This window comes from Nyctereutes procyonoides, unplaced genomic scaffold, assembly GCF_905146905.1.
Source record: "Nyctereutes procyonoides isolate TBG_1078 unplaced genomic scaffold, NYPRO_anot_genome, whole genome shotgun sequence".
Taxonomy (NCBI): Eukaryota; Metazoa; Chordata; class Mammalia; order Carnivora; family Canidae; genus Nyctereutes; species Nyctereutes procyonoides.
This window is the reverse complement of record NW_026575155.1, coordinates 14,295,404-14,312,936: the sequence shown is the minus strand read 5'-3', so window position 1 is coordinate 14,312,936 and position 17,533 is coordinate 14,295,404. Positions and strand designations below refer to the sequence as shown.

At 47.0% G+C, this 17,533-nt stretch overlaps 1 protein-coding gene across 1 annotated transcript in view; it reads right to left on the bottom strand.

The window, feature by feature from the left end:
* Window positions 1-433: 433 nt before the first annotated feature.
* Window positions 434-17,533, bottom strand: part of FAM3B (FAM3 metabolism regulating signaling molecule B) — a 31,282-nt gene continuing 14,182 nt past the window's right edge. Inside the window, exons 4-8 of the mRNA XM_055313721.1 lie at window positions 9,857-9,915; window positions 8,889-8,939; window positions 7,752-7,839; window positions 6,069-6,201; window positions 434-523 (exon numbers count right to left, since the gene is read on the bottom strand). Of these exons, the coding sequence (XP_055169696.1) occupies window positions 434-523; window positions 6,069-6,201; window positions 7,752-7,839; window positions 8,889-8,939; window positions 9,857-9,915 (421 nt within the window). The remainder of the gene's footprint in view (window positions 524-6,068; window positions 6,202-7,751; window positions 7,840-8,888; window positions 8,940-9,856; window positions 9,916-17,533) is intronic.

Here is a 17,533-nt window from a genome sequence, read left to right as displayed (position 1 = left end):
GTTGACCAAGGCAGCTTTGCCAAGCCCTCAGGAGAGGGCAGTCCTAAAGGACGGTGGCCTTGGTGGTAATGCAACGGAGGCCTTATCTGTACAGCTGCCTGGGCCACACGTGGCTCACGCTCAGGTCCCATCCCACCGCAGGTCCACAGCCGGACAAGCAGGCCTTGCCTTCCCCAGCCTGTCCTCTCCAGACCCCATCCACTCCTTCCCTCACAGTTCCCATCCCTTCTACTCTTCCTGCTTGCTAACGCCTTCGCTACAGAAATTCTGGCATAAACAGACTGTGCGCTGAGGTTGCACACAACTAGCAAATACTGCTTGCCTGAAGACAAACATCAAATACTCATCAAATATTGACTGTTGGTTAAGATTCTTGGGCCAGTCCACACCACACTGGTCTACACATTAACACATTTATTAAGGTTGTGCAACGTTAGCTTGGCATTTTCGGTATGCAGCCTTCTATCTGGATCTCTGCGGGCCAGCCCGAGTATCTGTTTCTTGCATTATCAGAGTGGTTGATCTGTGTAAAGAAGAGAAAAGAATTTGATTTATCCACTATTTTATTCAACAAATATTTAACATGTCAGCTAGGAGCAAACTCAGAGAGAGCATCACTTCCTAGAGTGGGATTTGCTCTAACCTACTCTGGGTAATTGATTTTTTTTCCGCGACATGTTTCTTAATATTTGAACCAGGTGTTAATACGGCTCTAGAACCTTCTGCAAGGATACAGATGTTGTATAATCTACGCTGTCCAGTAGAGTAGCCACCAACCATGTTGGATTCGTGAGTACTTAAAACGTGGCTAGTGTGACTGATGGGCTGAATTTTAAATTCTATTTAATTTAAATACATTTAAATGTCAATGCAAATTTGGCTAGGGGCCGCCATATTGGACAGCAAAGCTCGAATGTTTAATTTTCAATTCTCTGTGTAGAGGGCTGTATTTTTTTCAGGGAAACTATAGAGTCCCTTGCTCAGCAACTGTGTGTTCATACCGACTGGGCTTTCGTCCTTCATATCTTTGATACTTTCACCCATAATGGAGTACCTTGACCTCATGTGGAAGAAGAATAATCTGATAATCTGCACTGTTATAGGACGATGGAATTCTAGGTTTACATTCCTTTTTATATAACAGCTTTATGAAGATGTCATTCACATACTATGAAATTTTCCCATTTAAAGTGTATAATTCAATAATTTTAGTATTGTGGACTCAATAGTCCACAGAGGTATGCCACCACCACCACCACAATCAATTAAGAGCATTTCCATCATCTGAACAAGCAAGCACATACCTGTCCATAGTCACTCCCCATTGTCCACAGCCCTGGGTGGTCACTCATCTACTTTCCATCTCTATGGATTTTGCCTATTCTGGAAATTTCATATAAATGGGATAATAGCAATATGTTGTTTTTTTGTGTGTTTGATTTTCTTCACTTAGCATGTCTGAAGGTTCATCATCCATGTTGTAGCATGGATTGGCAAGTCATCTCTTTACGAGGCTGTGGAATATTCCAGTGACTGGCTATACCGTATCTTATTATACATGTTTTCACCCATTAATCAGACATTTGGGAAATGCAGACTCACTGCATGGACTTTTCAATTCTATTTGAATTTTAAATTCTATTTAATTTAAATACATTTGGCTGTTTTCCATTTTTTGGCTATTATGGGTAATACTGCTGTGTGAATTCTTGTACAAGTTTGGGTGAGCATATGTTTTCATTCTCTCAGGTAGATGTTTATGAGTAGGATTGCTGGGTTATCTGGTAACTGTATGTCTAACTTTTTGAGGAACTGCCAGCATGTTTCCCAAGGCAGCTGGATATTGCATTTCCTCCAGCCGTGCACAAGGGTTCTAATTTCTCCACATCCTCATCCACATTTCTTACTGTTTCGTGTGTTACAGCCATCCTAGTGAGTGGGAGGTGGTGTCTCACTGGGGTTTTTATGTGCTTTTTCCTAATGGCCAAGAGGAGCATCTTTTCACGGGCTTGTTGGCCATCTACATGTCTTTGAAGAACTGTCTATTCATATCCTTTGCCCATTTTATAATTGGGTTGTCCTTCTATTATTGAGTTGTAAGAGTTCTTTATATATTCTGGATACAAGTCCTTCATTTGCACATGTTTTCTCCCATTCTGTGAGTTACCTTTGCAATTTCTGGATGGTACCTGTGCTCTCTTCTGTTGTTTGTGCTTTTGGTGTCATATCAAAGAAACCCAAGGTCACAAAGACTTACGCCTCTTTTCTTCTGAGAGTTTAGTAGTTCTAGCTCTTACATCTGGATATTTGACCCATTTTGACTGAATTTTTGTCTAGGGTGTGACGTAGGGGTCAACATTTATTGTTCAGCATGAGGATATCCAGTTGTTTCAGTGCTACTTATTGCAAACATGACTCATTCCCCTGGGCCCATCATGGGAGAGCTGTGTGACGTGTAGAGGAGAGCAGAGTGGAGCGGCAGTGGCTTCCCTGGCGTGTGGAGCGTATGCAGCATGGAAATACCAGTAGGGAAGGACTGGCTGGGCTGCAGGGGTCTTTGCTCTGGTTCCAGATCACCAGGGACCAAGATGGAGACCATGCCAGAGGGGATGCTAATGATGGCCCTGTGCTGAGTGCACTACGCGGGGCAGGCTGACCACCCACGGTTCTTGTGAAGACAAGGAGGCTCAGACACATGACATCAGAGTCCTTGGGTCACACAGCTCGGCGGGACAGAGTCTAGGTCCAAACCCAGGCTACACTGCTTCCGACTCCTATCCTCCTTCATTTCTTAGTTTGTGGGTCTCAGATTCCTCCTCCTTTATAAAACCGGAATCTGCCTTAAAGTCTGACATGAGCCGGGTTTTCGATGACAACAATGGGACGAGCTGCCAACAGAAGCTTCTCCCAGGTTCTCCTCAGATCCATGATGTCGATGCGGTCACTTTTCCTTCCCTGGACGTACTGTGCGTTCGGAAGTCAAAGTTGATGCCACCCCACGTGGGTTCCTGCTGCAAGCAATTCTAGGATATCCTCTTCCTTAAGGGCTCTGGACGCTGTGACAGTTTCCCTTTAAGTTAGGACAGGAAGGCAGAACAAGGCTGTCTGGACCCTTCAGAGGGTCCACAGTGTGGACAAAAAAGCAAGTCCCTTACATGTTAAAATTCAGTTCAGTGGGTTAGTGGGGCTGGTGAACATGTGGGCTGTGCCTGGCAAGCCAGCTCTGGGAACAGGGGGGGGATGCATGTGACAGTGGCTGGGGCCAGGGCTTGGGAGGCCCACCCCACACAGCCACACAGCACCCTCGGGGAAGTCCACGCAGTGAGTCTGCATTTCCCAAACAGGAAGACACACTGATTCCTCCAATAGCACTTGACCTGAGCTCTGGGTGAGGCTGGCTTGAGGCCCTGGTGCGCCAGCTCAGGCCTCACCAACATCCAGGCAAACCGCCTTTCGTGCCCCAAGCCACAGCTCTAACAGCTCCCACGAAAGCTGCTCACCGCATTCAGGTCTCATCTTCATGCTCTTGTAACAACTGGGACAAGAACCTTCAGCCCACACATGTAGGCAAGACAAGCATTTTCCCGACGTTCCCGTAGAGCCCCCGTTCCAAAACACTCTGGTCCTCTAAACTCCGGGCAGCGCTTGGATACCCACTCTCACCTTGATTCCTCTCCTAGAAACTCTCTTCTAAAGGAGACAGGAGAGAAAGGACTACTGCTACTTTGCAATTCAAATGAGGTTTTATTTTAAGTGTCTCAGCTGAACATTAATAGGGAACCTGTCTGTTGAGATGTTAACCCTGAATTAAAAAGGGATTCAAGCCTCACTCCAGGCTTCTCTGATCCTGTGGATGCTCGGGTGCCAGAGGGCACAGGGATGGGGGCCGCACTTCCTGCGGGGTCTGGCCTGTGCTCTGCTGGGTCCCTGACCTGGGGCAGGTGGGAGAGGCCGAGGGAGCTGGGGGAGGGGGGACAGAGAGGCCAGGAGGTGATGTTAGGGGGAAGCTGGGATGTGCTCAAGGAATTGAGGCCTCTGTCCTGTCGTCCTGTCGTGAAAATCAGAGCAATGGGCCCAACCCTTTGGGTGCATCAGGATCACCAGTCAGGCCCCACCCTGAGGCTCTGGTTCAGGGGGCCAGTGTAGGGTTGGGAATGGCAGGCTGGGGGTGGACTGGTGGGAAGGGGCACGGGAAGCTCCAGGAATCTGCCCTGGGTTCCAGGGCTCTGCTCAGTTTCCCTGCTGGGCCCTGCATGCTAGTCTCATGTAACCCTCAGGGACCCTTATGTGACAGGTACAGTTTTCATTCCTTCCTTGCTAGAGATGATTCTCTGGCACAGGGAGGTCGAGTAACTTTCCCAGGACCACACAGCTGAGTGGGTAAAGCCTGGAGATCCCCAACATGCCAGACTGCTACTGATCATGCACGGGGGTGAGAGAGGAGACGCTGCATTACTACACGGGGTCAGCCTGACAAAGGCCACGGGTCCGTGAGGCGCATCCCCGCATCACAGCCGCTGAGCCCCGAGGAGCTACCCAGCTTTCACCTCACTGCCCGGGGCACCAGAGCGAGGCCCGCAGAGGTAAAGTGGCTGGGGGTGTGGGATCACAAGTGGCCCCTGGCAAACCTGACACTGGATGCCAAGCCCCCCTGCCCTGCTGTGCCTGGCCTACCTCACCACGAGGTGCGTGTCCAGGCGGTGATGGCCCGTGACAGTGGTACCACGCAGAGCCTGGGGAATGCCTCTCTGACTAGGACAAGTCCCTGAGGTCTCAACTGTACACCAGGTGTCCACACCGCTCATTAGTACCGAGAAGTCTATGCTAGGGCACCGGGTACATGCTTCTAACGTGTTCTGTATGATTGGCTTCCTGTCTGCAGAAGAACGTGAGAGGTACAAGGGGAAACATGCTTTTCTAGATGTGTGCTAAAATAACCCTGATTTCTGAACTCCCAGAGTAGGGGCATCACAGAAGCCGTGGGCCTTCCCTGGGAGCTGGTCATGAGTTATCTGGGGCGGGGCCACACTGAAATCCCACCTCATGCACCCCCCTTCCCAGCGAGGGTGGTCCTGCCAACAAGGGTAGGTCCCGCTGCTGTTTCTGTCTCCCTTCCCAGACCCAGAACCACAGCAGATGGTGCCGGGAGGGGACCTGGACCAGGTGTCCCAGCCTCAGGTCGGGAGCAGCCTCTCGCACGGCCAGGACACGTCCATTCCCTGCCTCCTTTGAGTTTCTGGCTCCTGGAAAGGAAGCCCTTCTCCTGGAAAGAGTCGGTGACCACCCCACGGCAGTGCTGGTAACCCTTCCTCTCTGGAAACTGTCCCGTCTCCTAAAAGGCAGCGTCTCAGAAAGAGGCTGTGTGACCCGACCCAGAGGTGCCAGCTTGTAACTCCGACATCGTGTACCAGTGCTCAGCTGGAATCTTCACAGGTGACCAAGTTAATCCGTTAGATTTGTTCTCTTGCTCTTTACTATTCTTCCGTAAAGAGGACATGGTGGTGGTGGTGAGGGGGGGACTTAACAATCCATCATGCATCGAGCTACGGCAACGGTGCACATTTATGCTGTGTTTGGCCCCCGCACGCACAGTGCCAGCACTGTCACCAGCCTCCGAACAGAGGCGGGTCACCGGAGGCTTGCCACCAATTGTGTTGGCGGCAGCACGACGGAAAAGTGGGACCAACAGCCCATAAAGAATCGACTCGACCTTCCGTCGAGTGCCTTTTCCTGATGGAATGGGCAAGGTCACAAGCACCTTGTGATGGACTGTTTTACTAACAGTGACGTACCAAGCACCCACTGCGTGGAAGGCGAGATTCACCCCGGACGCGGGAATGCAGAGTCCCAGGCACAGGGACTTCTCCCACGGGAGAAGCAAGGGCTCAAAGCCGGGGAAGCCGGCTCCGTGTGGCCCTGTGTGGCCCGCGCTTAGCGCAGGAGTGTCGTGGAGGCAGGAAGCCGTCACCAGCCCACAGCTTTTCACATCACGGGGCATCTTCTACTACTAACCACTCGTGGGAAGCGACATTGATAAAAAAAAAAAAAAAGAAAGAAAAAACACTCACATTTTCTCTCTGAATGTCTGCAGGAAGTTCGAAGCCTTTTGCTGTAAGAAATACCCAGCTGGACCTGAACTGAATGTTCCTGATTTGTTTACTTCCAAGTGCTTCTATGACCTTCTTGGCGTCCTCCTTCAGCCTGGAGGGGGGGGAGGAGGAGGGAGGGAGTGTGAGCGTGGCCTGTGGGGACTCCGGTGTGTCACACCGCACGTGTCTGAGGCAAGAGGCTTCCCCAGCAACCCACCTCCTCCTGGGGCAGACAGCGGGAGGAGGTCAGATTTCTAGTTAAGCATGTAACGGGCATCAGGGCCTCTTTCAGCCTCAGATTTGGGCACAGGGTTTTAATTCTCAATTCTCAAAAGCCCTGTGTCTTGGGGTTCAACTGCCTCCTCACGTTCGGCCAACATTACGTTTGGTCTTTGCTGTCTCTCCTGTTCACTGGCCACAAAAGGTGGCGGACAGAAGTTGCTGAAAGATGAAAGGAAAGGTCAAAATGGTCCTTTTCATTTTCAGAGAGGTGAGTATCAAAAAAGAAAAAATTATGGGGGTGCCTGGGCAGCTCAGGGGTGGAGCATCTGCCTTTGGCCCAGGGCGTGATCCCAGGGTCCCGGGATCGAGTCCCGCATCGGGGTCCCAGCATGGAGCCTGCTTCTCCCTCTGCCTGGGTCTCTGCCTCTCTCTCTCTGGGTCTCTCATGAATAAATAAGTAAATTTAAAAAAGAAAAGAAAACAAACTTCTGAAACAATGCTAAAAGCACGCAGCTTAGGGTAAGCAGAGGAAGGAGGAGAAGGGAAAAGGAAAAAAAAATGAGCTTCCAATTTTCCGGAGTCAAATCAGAATTTTCCCAAGCGTGTTATCAAATAACTTCTGTCTGGCGAGGTGCTCTGTTGAAAACAGGATCTGAGGTCAAATTATATGGGAGAAGGCCGTGTTCAGGAGCCACCCTGGAAAGCGTACAGGCCACACAAAGACTCTTTGGTTCTTGGAAGTTTGGCAGCGAACACACACGTGTTTACTCAGGAGAGCAAACTTCCGAGACACACGGGGCCAGACCCACTTCTCCCTACAGAAAGCTGCGTGTGCGCGCTTCCTTTTCATCCTATCGCTACTCATCTAGAGAATTCTTCTCAATGGCCTTTCCTGTTTCTCGAAGTCCCACCCTGGGTTTGGCTTTTCTGCACCAAGTGTTAATTCTTCTGTCCTAATTATGGTCAGTGGTGGCTCCGTCTGCTACCTGGGAATGTTCCTCAGTTTCTAGTCCTTACGAACCCTGATGGCTACTTGTGGGTTTTTTTTTTTTTTTTTGGAAACCCCATCTGCTTTGTCATGGGGCTCCTGTTCCTTCTCCCTAAGAAACCATCCCGTGGGACAACCGGGCGGCTCAGCGGTGGAGCATCTGCCTTCGTCTCAGGGTGTAACCCGGGGGTCCTGGGATCGAGTCCCACATCGGGCTCCCTGCATGGAGCCTGCTTCTCCCTCTGCCTGTGTCTCTGCCTCTCTCTGTGTGTCTCTCATGAATAAATAAATGAAATCTTTAAACAAAACAAAACCTTGCTCCTTGGATTTGCTTTCTTTCCTAGAGCACGCTCCTGAGGCCCCCCCCCCCCCAGGCCTGGTCTCTCTGCCAGCCAGCTTCCCCAGCCCCCCCTCCCCTACGCACCCCACCGTGACAAACCCAGACACCTCACCCTCTGGCACCGTCATCCTGGGTCACCATGAAGAGCAGGGACTTTGGAGGTGCGCTCCGAATGAAGCTTGCCATCAGTCCAGAGTTATCTAGAGGGTCAAAGCAAATCAATTTTAGGGTCTTCTCTGTTCACTTGCCCTGGACGCTGTGCCTCCTCTGCTCTTAGGGGCCATGTCCTCCCTGAAACCTTCGATTCCTGGAGTTCGTCCCGCGACCACACACAGGGTGCTCTAGCTCCACGAGTGAGTGGCCACGGGGCTCCACGGTGGGAACAGCGGGGGTGAGGGGCACGAGCAGATTGTGCAGATTCTGGGACTCGAACCCGAGACCAGCAACACGCTGGCCGGCACAGGCAGGGCATCTTCTGCAACGACTAACCAAGCCTGACAGCAGAGCAGCCCCAGGACACTAACGTGCAGAATGGGGGCGAGAAATCAAATTTTTTTTTAATTTTTATTCATTTATGATAGGCACACAGTGAGAGAGAGAGAGGCAGAGACATAGGCAGAGGGAGAAGCAGGCTCCATGCACCGGGAGCCCGACGTGGGATTCGATCCCGGGTCTCCAGGATCGCGCCCTGGGCCAAAGGCAGGTGCCAAACCACTGTGCCACCCAGGGATCCCGAGAAATCAAATTTTTAAATAATTCTCACAGTTCAATAAAGACAAAAGGGGCTGCTATACCCTGACTGCCCAGTGGGCTCAAGCCCAGTGCCCAGAGCACAGAGACCCCGGAAGGAGAAGGGGCGCCGTGTGTCCCAGGATGTGTGTGCTGAGCCCAGCAGGGCACCATGAGCAGGACAGGGGCAATGACGACGCTCAGGGCTCGAAAAAATGATCACATTTTTTACATATATTTGATTAAAAAAAAAAAAGTTCTCTTTCTCATTATCTGAGGAAGGACCAAAAGGGCAAGTGTGACCAGAGAAGACATTTTCTAGATAACACCTTCCAGCTCGATCACGTGAACTCGCTTAGAGACCGGAAGGGCTTGTGGAAGACTGTTCTAGAACATTCCTCTGAGCTTCTGGCAACTTTTTTAGTAGACAAAATAAGAGTGTTTGACACTTTTGTTTGGGTCTTTTTATCTTAATGCTCCTAATTCATTTTAATTTTCATAGGAAAATTCCTTTTCTTACCACCTTCGACCATATTAAAATACTGTGTTGCTCTCACTTTTCCAGTCAGATCTGAAAAGAAAAGAAATCGGTTTTAAAAGAAAGTTCACTGGACTCGGGGCACATGTGGCATGCGTGCTCAGAACAGCACACTCGGCTGTCCCCGTGGGCAGGCCGGGAAGGCGGCTGGTGGGCTGCTCTAGAGCTTTCCTCCCGTCTGCTTCCAGTTAGTTGGAGCCCACGCTCTTTCCCGCCACCCCTCTGCTCCCACAGGAACACCAGAGCGCCCGCCTCGGCCCTCCCCACTTCATACTTTGGGTTTTCCAGGGGGATTCTCAGAGTGGGCACATATGGTCCCCGGTCCCCACAGCCCCGCGGTCAGGGGGCTGCACACTCCATGTGCTCTCAGACACGGCACCTTCCCCAGCCCTGACAGCTCTCCTGGTCACGGGCCCCCAGTGGCAATCATGCCGGGATGTCCTCCCCAAGCTTTGTCCCTCGTGGCCTTTGCTCACAGAGGGGGGACCTGGCTGCTGGCTCTCCCTCCGTGGGGCCGCCGGGAATCCAAGAGCAGCTCCAGGATGGTCTGTGCCCCCACAGCCTGCTTATCTGATTTTACCCCTGCCTTCTGCTGGCCCCTTTTTTTGTTTTTACAAAAGCCTATTTAATTTGACTTTTTTTTTTTTAAGTTAATTTATTTTTAGTAATCTCTACACCCAACACGGGGCTCGACTCACGACCCTGAGATCAAGAGTCGGAGGTTCCTCTGACTGAGCCAGCCAGGAACCCTGGACTGTTTTTGTTTTTTGCAGGAACCATAAATAATCCGTAAAGTGAAGCATTATAAAAATAATCAAATAATTTTAAAGTGCATTAAAATACAAGCCTAGACTAGATCATTTGCAAAAATCATCAAAAACTCAAGGTCACTTGAAAATCCATTTGTGGAACTTTAAGAGAAGTTTGAAAGACAATATTTAATGACTCACAGTCGACAATGGCAATATTTATTCCTCTTCCAACATTTCCAGTCTTTTCTCCGATGAGCCTGAAATGTAAATAAGAGTTAGTCAAAGAATCCTGTTCTTAACTAAGCAATGAGTAGGGCTCCCTGTTCCATGAGCTCTTCTCTTGGGAGAATCACTCCTCCAACCATTGGCACTTACCATTCCCTCGAAGTTACGCAAAGGCCTTGACCCAGCTCCCTCCAAAGTCACTCGACATATACCCACCCCCAAGGTTCTATAGACTCAGTCCCTCGGGGAACCTGGAAACTGAATTTGATCTTATCATCTGGACAAATGGCGAGGGAGAGGAAAGTCTAGGATTTGTTTACCACAGGCTCTTTACACACATTTTCTCACTGAACACTCAGCCCGCTCCCAAGCATTCATTTTTCCACCTTACAGATAAGAAGTTGTAAGAAGTGGATCAGTTGGGATGGATCTGACACAAGTCTGGTATCCACGTACACACCCTCTCTTCTCATACTAACGGAGGCTTTGCTGGACTCCTGGCGATTTTTTTATCTCGCCACAAGGTGTATGCCAGCTTACCTCCTCAAACAAATACCTTTTATTACTTCACTTAATTTTCACTTTTAAATTGGAGAATAAATCTCAACTTCAAATGCACTGTGCCCTAAAACCAGTAAGAAGACTGACTTTCCTGGAGACGGTATTTATTACTGAGGATCCTGGAATTGTGTGTGTGCGTGCGTGTGTGCATGTGCAAGCATTCTCTGTCAAGTTTTAGAATCAGTGATATGCTAGTGTCACAAAAAGAATTTGTAAGTTTTCCTCCTTTTCACATGCTTGGGAATAGTGAATATAGCTCTGTAACATTCTCCTCTGGACACATTTATCTAAACTCCCCCGGGGGATTCCCAGGCTAAGTCCTTTTTGGAACAGTAGGTTTTTGACAATTTTAGAGAATATTCTGTACTATATTGAAAGGGAAAAAGAAACTTCCATTTATGACAGTGGAAAGTGGGGAGTGATCTGAATCTAACCTCTCATAGAGAAAAATTTAAAAATGGGATTTAAAGAATACATCCACTTGACCATATTGGAGACACAGCAAGGAAATAAAGAGTTTTGAAGCCAGGATGTGGGAAAACACGGAGTTTCAGGTGGGGGAGCCCAGCAAGCACAGCTACTTTGCCTCAGGAACACTGGCTAATTCCAGAAAAAGTGCCAATGACGATGAGTAGCGCTTCTGGCACCTTGTGAGGTGAGGCTAGGGACAAAATTGGAAGCCAGGCCCACCAACAGGAAGGCCATGTTAAATCCTCCAATATTATAGGGGTTGGGGTAAAAAATGATTGAATCTTGAAAATAAGAATGAGCCAGAAATAGGTTGAATTGAACTTGAATAACCACAGCCAAGTTTTAAGTCAACTGGGTGGGTCCCCCCAAATCTCAGTCCTTAATATTTATTCAGATCATTCTATTCTGCTAATGATTCTAAGTCCCTGTTAAAAACAAAGACCCTCAGAAAAAGAAGATACCATCTAATACCTTAAATACCTTAAACTGAAGAAAAAAAAGAAAAAAAAACCCATGGGGCATCTGGATAGCTCAGTTGGTTCAGTATCTGCCTTCGGCTCAGGTCATGATCCTGGGATCCTGGGATCGGGCCCTGCATGGGGCTCCCTGCTCAGCAGACAGCCTGCTTCTCTCTCTGCCTGCCATTCCCCACCCCCACCCCCCAACTTGTGCTCTCTTTCAAATAAATGAATAAATAAAATCTTTAAAAAACCCACAATTTCTCAAATGCACCGTCTGTCACACTATCAAATGTCACCTAGGACATAACGAGAGATGTCAACATAAAAAAGTCTCAATGATGGGATCCCTGGGTGGCGTAGCGGTTTGGCGCCTGCCTTTGGCCCAGGGTGTGATCCTGGAGACCCGGGATCGAATCCTACGTCGGGGTCCTGGTGCATGGAGCCTGCTTCTCCCTCTGCCTATGTCTCTGCCTCTCTCTCTCTCTCTGTGACTATCATAAATAAATAAAAATTAAAAAAAAAAGAATGAGGAAAATTTAAATAGATAAATAATCCAGAAATAAAGCTGGTAGTGTTCTCAAAAAAAAAAAAAAGTGTCAATGAAACCAGCCAAAAATAATAGATAACAGTGACAGACTCATAAGGGCTCTAAATAGATTATCCAAAATATTTTAAAATAACTATACTTAATATGCTTATGAAAATAATTAATAAAAGCAAAACATTTCAAACTGGAAACTACCAAAAAAAGTGATATGAAGATTAGAAGAAGTACAAAATGAAGCTCTAAATCTAAATGTAACAACTGCAATCAGTAGTTAACAGAGGGCTTAGCAGCAGATGAGGCCCAGTAGAAGATCTGCTGAACTGAGCAACAGTTCAGAGGAAGACAGCTCTGTCTACGATGGAAGACAGAAAGATACAAAGATGGAAAATACAAAATAAATGGAGGGCTATAGAGAATATAATAATAGGATCTGACATATGTTTGTTAGGAGCCTCAGATGATCAGGAGAAGGCAAATGGGGCAGGAGATGCAGTGACAGAGAATTTGCTAAATGTGATGAAGGACTTCAATCTGTACATATTTAAAAAACACAATGAACCCCCGAAGAAGATAAAGCAGTAACAGCAGACACAGCAGGGTGCAAGTGCTGAAAACCAAAGACAAGGGGAAAATCTTAAAGACAATGCAGGAGGCGGAAAAAGGCAGCTACTTTCATTGTATCTGCAATTCAATTGTTGGCTGACTCTTGCGGGGAAACAATGGAAGCCAAAAGACCATGGAATGATATCCAAAAGGGTTGAAACACAACCTGGAAAAATATCTTTTAGTACCAAAGAAGGAATAAAGATATTTCAGAGAAACGTAAACTGAGACGATTCACCACTAGCAGACCATACAGAAGCTTTTGTTCTGTATCCTTTGCTGTAATAAACCTTACTTATCTGCAAGTGTTAGCTGTTACTGAGTCTTAGAAAGTCCCTCCAGAAGATCAAAGTTGAGGGTAGGTGTACAATCCCCCAAAACAATATCTAACTGAAATAGATGCACATGTGCACCAACAAACATGTAATTATATGACACCTTTGATGTACAGGTGAACTTATTTCAGTTTTTTTTTTTCTAAAGATTTTATTTATTTATTCATGAGAGACACAGAGGGAGAGAGGCAGAGACATAGGCAGAGGGAGATGCAGGCTCCATGCAGGGAGCCTGATCTGGGACTTGATCCCAGGACCCTAGGATCACACCCTGGACCGAAGGCAGGCGCTAAACCACTGAGCCACCCAGGGATTCCCCTCAGCTTGTTTTCAATTCTAGAGTTTCTCTTGTTTTTCTTTGGGTTTTTTTTTTTTAAAGTAAATATGCAATTCATTCACATGGTTCAAAAGTCACCATTACGGTATGAAATAAAATCAGACCCAAAGAAATCTTCCCTACACCCTCCACTTTGTTCTCTTCAACCCCTGTTCCCATCTCCATCAATGGCTTTTCTGTTCTCCACACAGAAAAGCCAATCTAAAAACAAAACTACTAGAACTAAAAAGTGAGCTTAGCAAGGTTGTGGGATATAAGATCATTATAGAAAAATCTATAGTTTTAGTTTCTGATTTGTCCTCCCAGTATTTATTTTTATGTCAAAAAATGAGCAAATTGTGTGTGTATAATTAATACACATTCAGGGATATGGATATATACCTGGATGAGTACATTTATATATGAGTATATTTATGCATACGTCTGTATCCCTTACCCTATTCTTTTATAACAATCTGGCAAATGTGTTGCTCTGAGTTCTGTGAGCCATTCTAGCAAATAACCAAGCCCAAGGAGGGGGACATGGGAACTCTGATTTATAGGCAGTCAGAAGGATAGTGACAATCTGGGACTTGTGATTGGCATCTGAAGCCAGCTGGAGGAAGAGTGTCTTGTGAGACAAAGCCCTTAACCTGTGGGGTCTGAGGCCATCTTCAAGTAGACAGTATCAGAATTGAATTGAATTGTAGATGTCCCACCCCCCTCGCCAGTTGGCAGTGAAGATAATTGCTTGATGGGGGGGAATAACTACCACACATTTGATAACCAGAGTACAAATGCACTCAGAATACTGTGTGTAGCATAAAGGAAAACAATAGTTTTTTTAATGCACCCCAAAATAATTAAGCTCACCAAGAAGAAACAGATAACTTGAGTAGCTCTGTATTTATTAAAGAAGGTGAAATTTGTAGTTAAAAGTCTTCTCACAAAGAAAACTCCAGGCCAGAAGGCTTCACTGGAGAATTGCATCAAACCTTTAAAGAAATAATACCAATTCTGTATTAAACTCTCCCAGAATATTGACGAGGAGAGAATACTCACCAACATATTCGACCCTGATACCAAAGCCAGAGAAAAAAATAACAGGAAAACCACAGACTAATATCTCTCATGAACGTAGATACAAAACTTCTTAACAAAATTTTAGCAAATTGAATCCAGTATATAAAAAGGATAATATATCACAAGCAAGCAGGATTTATCTCAAAAATGCAAGGTTGGGGCAGCCTGGGTGGCTCAGTGGTTTAGCGCCTGCCTTCGGCCCAGGGCATGATCCTGGAGACCTGGGATTGAGTCCCGCATTGGGCTCTCTGCATGGAGCCTGCTTCTCCCTCTGCCTGTGTCTCTGCCTCTCTCTCTCTGTCTCTCATGATAAATAAATAGTCTTTAAAAAAAAAAAAAAGGAAAGCTTTTACCTTAAAAAAAAATGCAAGGTTGGTTTAACATTCAGAAATGTAATTCACCACATGAGCAGGCTAAAAAAGACAAATCATAGAATCACCTCAAGAGATGCAGAAAAAAACATCTGACAAAATCCAATATCCATCACTGATCAAAAATTCTCAGAAACCATGAAATAGAAGGAATTTCCTCAACCTGATGAAGGGCTTCTATGAAAAATCCCTAGTAAACATCATACTTAATGATGAATGATAGAATGTTTTCTCTCTAAGACAAGGAAAAAGGCAATGATGTCTACTCTCATTTCGATTCACTATTATAATGGAGGTTCGATCCAATGCAATCAGGCAAGAAAAAACAAAAGCAAAGGCATGCAGATGAAAAAGTGGAAAACTGCCTTTTATTGGGGTGGGGGGCCGTTAGCTGACATTATCATCCACATAGAAAAGCCAATCTAAAAACAAAACTACTAGAACTAAAAAGTGAGCTTAGCAAGGTTGTGGGATATAAGATAATTATAGAAAAATCAATTGTATTTCTATGTACTAGCAATGAAGAGTTAGAAATTAAAATTTTTAAAAATATAATATACTACAGCATCAAAAGTGAAATACTTAGAGATAAATACAGTAAAAGAGCTCCAAAATGTGTACTCTGAATATCGTCAAAACATCTTTGACACAGTTAAAGAAAATTTAAGTCAATGGAGAGCTAACTATGCTTGTGTAAAAGATGCAATATTGCTAAGATGTCAATTCTCAGCAAACTGATCTGGAAATCCAATGCAATCCTGTTCAAAAGCCAACAGGCTTTTGTGTAGAAATTTATATGCTGATCCTAAAATTCATACGGATATGGAAAGACTCTAAAATATTCAAAATAATTTTGAAAAAAAAGAAAAAGAAAACTGAAGAAATCATGTTTTTGGGGCACCTGGGTGGCTCAGCAGTTGAGCATCTGCCTTAGGTTCAGGTCGTGACTCCAGGGTCCTGGAGCCTGCTTCTCCCTCTGCCCATGAATAAATAAATAAAATCTTTAAAACAAATTAATAATAATTTCACCATGTTAAAAAAGCAAACAAACCTGGAGGCCACCATTTGTTTATGTGACCGGGCCATGCACTCAGTCATGTAACCGACAAGCTGACTCTGACCTTAAAACATAAGCTTCCCCCGTGTCAGTATGACTTTTCAGTCATGAACAGGTAACGAATATCGCCAATCTCGATAACAAGTCACACCAGGAAACAATGCACTGACTCATGCCTGCTTCCTACACCGTGACTACTGGGCTCTGGGCTTTCTGACCCCTGTCTGTTGGGACCGCTCCTGTTCTCCAACTGTTCCTCACTCAGTAAAACATTCAAACCAAGTAAACCCCATTGGATTTTCTTTAGGTGGTCTTCATAACCCAAGTGCTGGACCTTGATCAGACTGAAATGGCACAGTCAGTGCAATGACCGAATCAGGACCGGGTGAGGAAGAGGACGGGAGTGTTGGTGGTGAAACCACCGAGTGGCCAGTCCACAGATAATGCCCAACTCGGGGAAAGCCGAGAAGTGCGAGCACGGGCCTGCCATCTGGAGATAGGGAAGGAAGGAGAGAGGCTGAAGGCAGAGGTGGCTGTCCCCACGGAGGGCTGGTGGCACAAAGGAAATGAGCGACGGGAAACTGTTGTCTTTCTACATGAATGTCTATTTTCTCTATAGGATGGTGAGACGGACACAGCCCAGCACCTTCTGCTCCATGAGCTGACCACAGCAGAACGCGAGGTTAACCCAAGCGAGTGACCCTCCTTAGGTCTCTGCTCATGTTCACTCCTCTATTGGTTTTAACCTGCTTTTATTCGGGTCTACCTTGCTTTCCATTGCACTGTATTCCAAAAAACATCTGGAACGCTGTTTGAAGGCAGGCAAGCTACGTTTGGGTCCCACATAGCCATATCGTTAGGTGTTCCATTAGACAACTGGATTCAAGTCCGTCTACCCAGCACGTCCAAGGACGCCAGGACGGAATCCTGGCTCTGCCACCACCTAGCTGCATGACGAGGGGCGAGTGACTGGATCTGCCCGTGAATCAGTTTCCTTGTCTGCATCGTGGGGGTGACAAATGGTATACCTCACAGCAAGTCACACGAGGCTGATACGTGGGCGCGTTAGTCTGTACCGGGTAAGCATGATGCTGTTGCTGTGACACCATGGTCAGGGGACTGTGCAACAGGCTCTGGGCACTGTGCAACAGTGGAAATCCCGGGCTCTGGGGTCTGACTCAGAACAAGCCCCTTCTGGCCACATGATTCTGATGAGCATCCCCATCCCACTGTCCCACCGGCTCCCAGGTCTCCCCTCATTCTTACTATGGGATCCTCAGTTTTCAGGCTGAAAACTGGTCTCATCCACAGACCTCGTTGACCATCGCATTCAACGGGACACTCATCTCTGAAGCTCCACAGCCCCACCCAAAATTACCATATAGCATTCACCATGGACGTCCGGAAAATATGTTTCTCCAAGTATAATGGTTCTTGGAGGGGAAGGGAGTGATCTGGCCACCCAGGTGACACATGGTAGTGTCTAGAGACATGTGTGGTTGTCATGGCTGGATGGGGTGGCCCAAGGCATCCAGCAAGGAGGCTCCCAGGATGCTGCAAAACACACCTTGTACAGCACAGTCACTGGTCTGCAGGGTCAGCCGTGTTGAGGTGGAGAACCCTGAGCTGTGATATAAGCTCCTTGAGCACAAGAGCCACATTTATTACTGTTATTCGCCCCCCGAGCCACCTGGGGGTTCACCTGAAGGAATGTCTACCGATAAGCATCCTGGCGGAGTGAAGTAGGCCTTCAGTAAGCGATGGACCTGCACAGGGGGTATGGTTTCCGTTCACCTCCCTATACGGAATGGGGATGTGCCAAGGCCACGCCAGGAGGGGACGCTG